The sequence below is a fragment of the Prunus avium genome, chromosome 5 (genome assembly GCF_965620075.1).
Source record: "Prunus avium chromosome 5, drPruAviu1.hap1.1, whole genome shotgun sequence".
Lineage (NCBI taxonomy): Eukaryota > Viridiplantae > Streptophyta > Magnoliopsida > Rosales > Rosaceae > Prunus > Prunus avium.
In genome coordinates this window covers 11,601,665-11,612,365 of record NC_142288.1, presented here as the reverse complement: position 1 = coordinate 11,612,365, position 10,701 = coordinate 11,601,665, and the positions used below count along the sequence as shown (strand labels likewise).

Below are 10,701 nucleotides of genomic sequence, written 5' to 3'. Positions count from 1 at the left end.
TTCCTAATGGTTTAGTTCTCTAGGAATTATAATCCCACCTAGGAGTCTGATTCCTCCAAAATCAGGAGTTGAATTTCTAATTGTTTGTGGACTCCACTTGCATTTTCATTCCTCAATATGAAGTAAACACATGAGTCATTTGTAATCATAATTCAACTCCTTAATTTGATTCCGATTATGGATTAGTAAACATGACAATGCTTCTTATGGGGGTTCGTTGGTTGTCTGGTTGGTGCTCCACCATGCTTCGGGGTAGGGTTCATATCTTTTAGTTTGTTTTTATCTAAGATAGAAGTGAATCTTAAATGGTAAAATTGGTCAGCCAAGTTACAAAAAGAATTTTTTTTTTTTTTGGAAACATTAATAAGTAGAAGGAAATCTAAATGAGAGTGTGAAATTCACTCCCCTTATTAAAGTTTAGTTATAAGGTTGGGACCTCAGGAAGGGAAGTATTACTAGACTATTTGTTAGTGACCCTTTTGAAGTGTATATTGACATTCGAAATAGTGATACACACTCTTTTTGAATGATTATTTGTGAAGCACATGCAAACCTTTGGATGAAGAAACTAATGAAGTTAGTCATAGGAGCCAAATTGCAATAAAATTCTAATTGAGAAATTTCATCTTTTTGTTGAGTTGACAAATTGAAACTAAGCCTATAACATTTTTTATTTTATTTTTAAATCAACGTGGAAACATAAACATAAACTTGAGATCTTTTTCAACAATGATAAGAGACCCGAAAGGAGAGATATCACTTGACTAAACTTTGGTAACTATACTTAATAGTTATGTGGTGGTAATGCTCCTTCAATTATATAGAAATAAAAAATAGAAAAATCAAGGAAAAAACTGCCAAGTTTGGCCCATGCATTATAATTGTGACTTCTCCTTGTCCTATTCCGACACCAATAAGTGGACATCGATGGAGCAAATACAAATGCAAGCAAAACAACAAGTTTGATTAAAAAAACATAACTTCCCACTTCTTCATACCAAAAAGAAAACGAGAGCGCAAGCAAGCATTGGAATTACATATATTCCATTAAAGGGAATTTCGTTCTCCTTCTCTTTCTCTCTCTGTCTTTGTTATCTTCTTCTCTCCTCTTATTATGCAGCAAAAAAAAGTTGTCTTCAATTCTGTTATTTGAAATATTTGAGATCATATTTCTATTGGTGGTGCAAAAGCATGATGGATGATGGTTCTGCAGAGCGGCGTGGCAACTTTATTGGTGATGATCAAGTAGCTCCTCCTCCTCCATCACTGAGTGCTGGGGAGACCACTGATATTCATAACTCTGACGCCACTCATGACCAGGTATGAGCTATCTATAGTATCCTATATATTTATTAATAGTAATTACTAATTAATTTGATTCTTAAATATATAGGGTCATTCTAATCTTCTATAAACAACATATATCCTTGTTAAAGTGACTAGACCATTTTATTTAATTTTTATTATTATTTTATTTATTTTATGTTCCTTTTGGATAGGAACAAAGTGGGATATGCTTGTTTAGTAAGTGCAGACATGAGAAATGGTTGTCTAATACATGATTAAAAAATTTGGGGGTTACACATTTTTCAAGACCATTTTGTCCCCATTAACAATTTAGAATTACAATATAACATTAAATGTATTCTTTTTTTATTTGATTTAATATGGGTATAATTAGAAAATTAAACAAACTTTATTTTATATTCCTACGCAAACCAAACATGGGCAAGGAAATAAAAGTGGTACTTCCTCGTTACTTTCCCATCATTACCAAACATGAGAAATGAATTTCCATTTTTCATCCCTTGGAAAAAGACTTGAGAAATTATTTCCCTTCAACTATTTTCCGCGAACCAAACACCAAATGCATTTTAATTTGGTGGCTAGTTTTCATGTATTGTATGATCTGTTGGGTTCTGTGTTGTGCCATCATTTTGCATAGTTCTCATTTCCGTTTTGGTCGTTTCACACATCAGTTTCATATCATAATAATAAATCTTGCTGACTTGGGTAACGCGAGTTGGACAGGGCAGCGAGCTCGCCCCAAAGTTTGAATTCCCCTTCTCGTAGATTAAATTGATGTAGAGTAGATTATTGCTTGTATAAAAAATTAAATCCTCTCTCCATAATTTTTTTTAATAGGGTAGGGGAGTTCGAAAGCAAGATCTTAGGTGCAAGGGTTATTGCTTTTAACTATTGAGGTACAAACCCCTTGTAATCCTCCCTCCACTAGCGGAACCACATAGTGGGTTGTAGCCTTGTGAAGGTTTGGGGAAGAAAAAAAATACACCTATATAGCCCAACATTTTAACCTAAAAAAAATAAATACACAATTCCATACCTTACCAACACCAATACGCATAGTCAAAGGTCTTCCGTGTTTGTATTTGGTGCAAAGATTGTCGCAACACCAATACGCATAGTAAGGGTAAAGTCTGTAGCTCTAACTCTCCAATTTTAATCTTTTTCATTAATTTGTCTTAGAAAAATAAAAGTATTTTTCCAAATGAAATTCACCCTTTCGTGAATAATATGACTATAATTTCTTTTTCTTTTTCTTTTTTCTTGTGTTTACGACTAATATGGTTTATATGACTATAATTTTATTTTATTTTTTCTTGTGTTTACAACTAGCGTGGTTTATATGATTTAATGTACACTTTTATTTCTAGAAAAAACTATATAATCTGTAAATACAAAAAAAAAAAAGATCAGTAGATTTTAAACTAATAACTTTAGCTAGTCCACCCGTTGAAAAATTCCAGGTTCCGTCCTTGCCTCCCTCCATACTTGACTAGTGTTTCAAGCTGAGGTGGTTTTCTTTTTCTTTGAGAAGAAGATCAATTCCATTAATATCCGAAGAACATTACAAAAGAACCTGCATGTTAATAGCGCCTTGATTAAAACATTATCAGGAAATTCCAAGTGAGGAAAGAGTACTACACATGCAACAGACTAACAAAAGAGTCCAGACAAAATCAGAATCACAGAACATATTCCTCTAAAACAAATCTACCCCACCAACAAAATTGAAACTCAGAAAACCTCATTGAAAGAGCACACCAATGCCTCTCATGTTTTGTCAAAGAAGGCCTCCTTTGTAAAAATAGTCCTTTGTACAATGCAAGACTTGTTCATCATGAAATGGGCAGAACCAAAAGAGCATCGAGACGAACAAAACACAGGAACAAAACACAAATAAACAAACTGAAGTAAAATGAAATCCAATTAAGGAGCACACCAACACCTTTTAGGTTCTGAGGTGGTTAAATTGTAATTCAACACAAAGTCAATTGGCAAATTTTGACTTATATGTTTTAGATTTTCACAAATTTCAGATACAATTTTTAACTAGTCCAGCCAAATTCAAGCAGTTTTACTCCAGCAATGCTTGGAGATTTATAAAATAGAAAGAAAGAAAAAACTAAATGTCTTTAAAATATGTTGAAAAATAAAGAATTCCAAATTTCCCAAGTAATTGAAAACATGTAAATTGTTTTTTTACAACTAGCTCTTTGTCCTTATGGCCATCTCCAACCATGTTGGGGCTAAACTCAAATTTCCACCCTCGAAAATACAACTATTCCTGTATTTACAGGACTCAAATTTTTTTTTTCCTCCAACCTTGCAAACTCATAATTTGAGTTCATAACTTTATTAAATTGTTTAAGAATGATTAACCCCTAAATTTTTTTTCTCGTTAATTTTTCTTGACATTATTTTTGTTTCAACATTTGTGATTTAATTTTCTAAACATTTTAACCTAAAAAAAAATTAAAATTCCAAAACATAATAGAATTTCACTTAAAAATAAAAACAAGTACAACACCATACATATGCCTGGAATAAATTATAAAAGTGGCTGTGTGATTTTAATGAATTATTTGGTTTATCATTGAATTTAAAAAAAATAAATGACAATAGTAAATAAATATAAACGATAATTATAAATAAAAGGGAGAAAATATAACAAAGGGAGAATTATAAAATAAAGCTGTTGGAATTATAAATAAAAATTAAAAATTAAAAATAAAATAGCACAGCACAACTTTTGAAAATATAGCTGTTGTTGGTATCAACTTGCACAAGCCATCATTTCACGCGAGGCCTAGCTGTTGATGGCCAGACAGCAAACATTTCACGTGGGGCCCATCTTACTTTGGTCTTCACGTGGGCTTCCAGGCTAGAAAAAAAAAAGGCAAAGTTTGGGCCCACTTAAAATACCAGTTTAGGCAATACTTGGACTGGAATTCCACCCCACATTTGAGATTTCTCAAATTTCCACCCCCCAAAATACATGGGTTGGAGAAGATTTTTGGACTCAAAACTCATAATTTGGGATTCCATCCCTTGGGTTGGAGATGGCCTAATGACTTCTTAAAAGTTTAATGACGTGGACGGATTGGATTCCACGTACAACCTGGACACGTGTACACTTCTTTAATGTTATTTAGTTTTTTTTATTCTCATTTTTTGTTAACAAAAACCTGAAATTCAGCCACTAAAATGGTAGCTATGTTTGTGAGAAAACCTAAAACGGTATGTGAAAAATGTGGACCGACCTGACTTTCAAATATTGTTCAGCGAAAATGTATCATTTTGTTTCTACAAGAAAAGAGAAAACAAGTATTAGTTCATTTCTATTTTGTTGGACTTTAAAAAGTTATTGAAAAAGGTAAGAGCATTTATTCCTGCATCTCAGGTCTTAGGTATTCCCTTCCTAATATCGCTTGTATACAAAATAATTCTTGAAAACGATAAATAAAAGAACTACTTCATTTTCCCACCAAAAAATTGTCTAATTTTATTTATAACTTCTCTTAAAAAATTATTTACTTAGAACTAAATTAACATTGAAACAATTTCTTTGTATTTACACCCCAAAGCAAAGGTTCTCATCTCATCTAGGGATCACCATTCGCCCTATGGGTCATGGGCCGAAGTGGATAGCCCAAGAAATAATGGGTCAAAGTCCGACCCAACCCATTTTTTAGGCCCACGCAGTTCGGTCCTCTTTAAGATTGAATAGAGCTTGGGCCAAGAGTTTGAAAATCATGGGCCGGCTCACAGCCCGGCTCGCTTGAGCTCATCTAGCCATGGCCTGGTTAAGCTCGTCTATGCTTGGCACGGCCCACCCATAAATATAATACCCAATTAAATGCTATACTTCTTCACTCAATTTTCTAACTTGTCAAGTTTTGTTCTCTCAAATTTCAAGCTTCAATTTTCTCAATATGTCTAAATCCTCATTCCTCTGGTGATGGTGCTCTCATTCTTTTATTTTCTCAAATTTGAAGTTGTAATTTTCTCAATTTGTCTAAATCCTCATCCTTGCTGGTGGTGCTCTAATTCCTTGGTGGTAGTGGTGCTCTTATTCCTTTGTAATTAAAAAAAAAAAAAGTTATAAAATACTTAGACAAAAAAAGTACAAAAAGAAAATAAAAAGTAAAAAAAGGCCCGGCTCATCCTAGCCCAATGGGTAGGCCCATACCTTGACATTTGAAACCTCAGCCCGGCCTGAAAATTCAAAAAAGCTTGTGAGGCCTAGCCCGAGCTTGGCCCAAACCCAAAAATTCTGGGCAAACCTAACCTGCCCCATCTCGGCCCAGTGACGAACCCTAATCTAACCTACCTACCCTTAACACTCTCATAATAAATTTCTTTAAAGTTTTCTTTGTGGGTTACAATTCTAACAGTCCCATTTTAATTTTTGGTACTTCCATTGTGAGTGCCAAAAACATCAATAGCTTCCTTTAGTTATATTTTAAAGGTTGATGTTTATCTTGATACAATTCTTAATTGCAACAAATTCAAACTCCAATAGTATATATTTTTAATTGTTACCAATTTAGTTCCACAACAACTCTGGGTTATCGTTACCAGAAAAACTTGTCTATCACGCGAATAACACTGTTTTGCTATCATTTTAATTAATCACTTTCCGTCATGCGTGATAATTTTTTTCACACAACGGAACGTGATTGGATGAAAATAACAATATAATGTTAACTTCGAGACATGCAAGTTCTTCTTCATCGTCAGATCAGAGCTTTACTAATCTGTTAAGCTATCAGATCGCTTCAACTTTGCAAAGCTCCAATTTTCTTTTAGTAATAATATTCAACGCTAGTTTTGATTGGATTCATCGTCTTTTCCTTCATGTGTTCAAGTTTTCAACCATCATAGGTAGAATTTTTGAATGTTGCATTTTTTTTAATAAAACCTCGAGGTGAGATTGAACCAAAAAAAAAAAAAAAAAAAAAAAAACCTTGAGGTGCACGCACTACGTAAATAAATTGATAAACAAACAAAATATTCCTATTCGCTTAGCAAAAATGAAATAGAAAATATTCTACTATCTGCATATTTTTTCCAGCCCACCTGCACGGCTGACTTATCGTTCATCTCTCTCTGAGCCGCTGAGGTGTAAAAGTTCGAGCTTTCTTTGTTCGTTAATGCCGGAGATTGTGTACCGCAACCCAGCTGGAATTTTTTCCTTCTTTTCCTATTCCTGGTTTGTCCATTTTCCATAATATATCTTCTATTTCCCTCCTCAGTCTCACCAATGTTTTTATTTTATTTTATTGATTTATCTTTTGGTTTTCGTCATCCTCTACCCATGACTCGTAAATACTCAAAGATAATCTTCTCACCCTCTCATTAGCTATTCAAGTCGTTTTTGTAATAACTCAAATCCTGTATTTTGTTCGAGCATCCAATTTCTTTGCACTTTTGAAGTCTCATCTCTACTTGTGAAGTTTACTGTGTTTGATTGAAAGTTCCTCTTTTCTGTATATGCATGAATGATTAATGTGTGAATCCTTGTTACTGAGAATACCCATTTGTTAGTTTAATGTATACTGCTCATCAATTTGTTTAAATTGAAAACCCCTTCATTCTACATGTAAGAGATTTTTATGTTTGCTTTGAGATTGATGCCAACAAAAAATTGAAATTAATATTATTGTGTTGAAAACTTGCACTAAATGCAGAAACTGAGGACCACAGAGAATAGGCAAGGTTCCATTGCAATGGGAGAGTGCAATGGTGATCGATATGTTTCAGTGGGTGAAGTGGATTCCCCTAGGGTAGATAACTTCAAGAAGGTCTCACTTCTGCCCCTTGTCTTCCTCATCTTCTATGAGGTTTCTGGGGGACCATTTGGTGTTGAGGATAGTGTCCAGGCTGCTGGCCCCCTTCTAGCCCTTCTCGGATTCTTGGTCTTTCCACTCATTTGGAGTGTTCCTGAGGCCTTAATTACCGCAGAGATGGGTACCATGTTCCCTGAGGCTGGCGGTTATGTAGTTTGGGTTTCGTCGGCTTTGGGTCCCTATTGGGGGTTCCAGCAGGGCTGGATGAAATGGCTAAGTGGGGTTATTGATAATGCTCTGTACCCAGTTCTGTTTCTGGACTATTTGAAGTCGGGGATCCCGGCTTTAGGTGGTGGCCTTCCAAGAATCATAGCCGTGTTGGTTTTGACGTTGGTGCTCACTTACATGAACTATAGGGGTTTAGCCATTGTGGGATGGGCTGCTGTTCTTTTAGGGGTTTTCTCACTCACTCCTTTTGTGGTTATGGGACTTGTGGCAATTCCCAAGTTGCAGCCTTCGAGATGGTTAGTGGTAAATCTACACAGTGTGGACTGGAATTTGTATTTGAACACTCTCTTTTGGAATCTGAACTATTGGGACTCGATAAGTACACTTGCCGGGGAGGTAGAAAACCCAAAGAAAACTCTACCAAAGGCTCTGTTTTGTGCCTTGATTTTGGTTGTTGTTGGGTATTTGTTCCCTCTTCTAACTGGTACTGGGGCTGTTCCCCTCAACCGAGAGTTGTGGACTGATGGATACTTCTCAGATATTGCTAAAATTATTGGGGGAGTTTGGTTGAGATGGTGGATCCAAGGGGCTGCAGCAATGTCAAATATGGGGATGTTTGTGGCTGAAATGAGCAGTGACTCCTTCCAACTTCTTGGGATGGCCGAACGAGGCATGCTGCCTGAGTTTTTCGCTAAAAGGTCTCGCTATGGAACCCCAGTGATCGGCATTTTGTTCTCAGCTTCTGGAGTCCTTTTTCTATCTTGGCTGAGCTTTCAAGAGATTGTAGCTGCAGAAAACTTCTTGTACTGTTTTGGAATGATTCTAGAGTTCCTATCATTTATACGTTTAAGAGTGAAGTACCCGGCAGCATCTCGGCCTTACAAGATACCTGTTGGAACAGTTGGAGCCATTCTTTTGTGCATTCCTCCAACCATACTGATTTGTACAGTATTGGCTTTTTCTACTCTCAAGGTGGTGGTTGTGAGCGGCGGAGCCATTATGATCGGCCTTGTGATGCAGCCATGTCTTATGCATGCGGAGAAAAAGAAGTGGATCAAGTTTTCGACCAGCACTGACCTCCCAGATCTTCATGGTGCTAATCAGGGGAGTGTCAACTCCTTAGTAGATTAGTAAGTCCTCAAACATGGAAAGGCAAATGTACTTTCACTACTGTTGTGTTCATCTCCCAAGGCAGAAAGGTTAGCTTTGCTCGTGTTCATGTTGGTGTATCTGATCAAGAAGTTTGTATCTGATAAAAAAGAATCATAGTTTAGTTTGTAAAATAAAAACAACTATCAGGGCCTCCAAAATATGTAAATATAAGATCGAACAAAGCCACATACCAATTTTATTACAAGCAATTTAATGTGAAAATTTTGCGGCTTTAAGCATGTTTAAAGAGGAAATGAATTATTTTTTTTTTTTTTCAAGTTGAAGGTAGAAGATGGATTACTAATGAAAAAAAAAAAATTTATCCCATCTAATCCCCGCAAAATGGTAGGATAAGAATATCTTATAACTAATCCCTCCGAATCCCCTCAAAATGGAAAAATCATTCATCTTTACTTTCATTTCCTCTATCAACATACCTTAGATTTAATATCCAATCCAATCTATTCAATTGAGATTTTAAAAGACTATTTAGGGATAAAAAAGTCTAGTGGATTTAACTAGAATATAATGACTTATAGGATTTTATTTATGGATTTATATAATAAAGATTTTTTACTTAAGAAATTTAAAGATTTCTATAATAGGATTTATAAGATTTGAAAGGACCACATGGATTTTTCTGGGTTCAACATAAGATTTTTTCCGAAGAAAAATAGACCCATAAAAATTAAAAGTTAATATTATTTCATTGTTTGTATGTCTTTCTCAATACAAAAATAGGAAATAATATTATTTCATCAACTTCTGAACTCTTACTGCCCCGTCCCAGCATCCCACGCTAACATACATGTTTGCCAATTGCACATGGGTAGAACCACACTTTGAATATGTACTGCGCATCTTTGACATCCCCAAGATAAATTATCTTTGCCTTCCAAGATACATTACCTAGTTGTAGTTCTTTCATTAACTAGGTTTTGTCTCTGGTGCCTTTTCAGGGTCCAATTTGCTTAAATTTATGAAGGGCATTCTTGATTATGAAACAACTAAGCAATACTTTTAAAGTGCTCTTAAAGATTTCTTTAGTTGACTTCAACTTTTATGGCTTATTAGTTTGTGACTGTGGGTAGTGACTTGTTTATTGAGATGACAACCCTATCACTAATTGCTGGCAAAGAGCACTTCTGCCATGCCCAAGAGCTCCACTGCCTGTGCAAGCACTCATAATACTTGCATACGTAAAATCACTGGGTTTTGAAGAATGCCTTATCTCACTGAAAAACTGCACACACACATCAACCTGCCACTCTTGTGCAAACCCTGAAATAATGGATGTACACGACACCACATTTCTCACAGGCATTTCATCAAACACCCTATAGGCAGTCTGTAACTCACTGGATGTACCTTAAAACTTACCAAAGATCTTCCAATATACACATTGGCAGCAGAGCTCATTAATGGTGCAATTAGTTCTGCACCAGCACCAATCTGCTAGCTTTAGGAGAATTTTCAAAACCCAAATTATGCATTTTTGTTTTAGTTTTAACAACTGTTATTGACAATCTAAAAAAATCATCCTGCATTTCAAGGTTTTTGATTAGATTAGATTTGACATGTATATTGATCAAGTGGTTGTGCAATTGTAGAAAGCCATTTCCAACCAACCACCATAGATAACGAAAGAGATGGAAGAAACATTAATACCATGCCATCCTATTCCATTGCACCGGTATCCTGCCCTAGCTAGTTAATGAAGCAGATATAATTATATTGATAAATCAGTATCTGGTCGTAAAAGCTGTCATCGAATAAGGTTGAGATTTTTATTGGTGAATTAGAATCAGAGGAAAACAAACAGAAAAACTTTCTATGTGCCCCTCCATGTCTTCTTTCTTGTCAGCCCACCGCCCCACTGCCCCACCACAGAAAAATCAAAGAACAAAGTTGAGATTTCTATTGGTGAATTGGGGGGTTGAAGGTGATGGAGAATTCACAAGATTTTATTATGCAACAGAGAGGGAGATGGGGAATTGAAGGAAGGTCGTTGCTTACACCCAACAGCAAGTAGCTCTAGGTATTGGTGGTCGAGTCGTCAGGCCAGTGCACAACTGCTTGGTGGAGGTCAAGGTGAGGAAGGAATGAATAAAAAAAGTCCCACGTGAAAATCTGATGGGTTAAGGTGGGATTTGAGATAGGGTTTGGTATTTATATCTCTCACTAAAAAATCTCACACATTCTGCATTTTAAAAAAATCCTTCAAAAT

The 10,701-nt window shown here is 35.6% G+C and overlaps 1 protein-coding gene across 2 annotated transcripts; it reads left to right on the top strand.

Annotated features, from left to right (window-relative positions):
• Positions 1 to 963: 963 nt before the first annotated feature.
• On the top strand, positions 964 to 8,696 carry LOC110768269 (putative polyamine transporter At1g31830). 2 transcript variants are annotated; one of them, XM_021971970.2, is made up of 2 exons: positions 964 to 1,320; positions 6,996 to 8,696. In XM_021971970.2, exons 1-2 carry the CDS (start codon positions 1,192 to 1,194, stop codon positions 8,451 to 8,453), a joined length of 1,587 nt encoding a protein of 528 aa, XP_021827662.1. In that variant the 5' UTR covers positions 964 to 1,191; the 3' UTR covers positions 8,454 to 8,696. The 2 variants fall into 2 exon arrangements, with proteins under 2 accessions (XP_021827662.1, XP_021827663.1); XM_021971971.2 differs by lacking the exon at positions 964 to 1,320 and adding an exon at positions 6,326 to 6,517.
• The last annotated feature ends 2,005 nt before the right edge of the window (positions 8,697 to 10,701 follow it).

Bases quoted from the DNA above. Each gene is read 5' to 3' on its own strand.
- LOC110768269 (XM_021971970.2), top strand. From the start codon at position 1,192: ATGATGGATGATGGTTCTGCAGAGCGGCGTGGCAACTTTATTGGTGAT. The intron at 1,321-6,995 runs GTATGAGCTATC...CACTAAATGCAG, and splicing joins CTGACGCCACTCATGACCAG to AAACTGAGGACCACAGAGAA.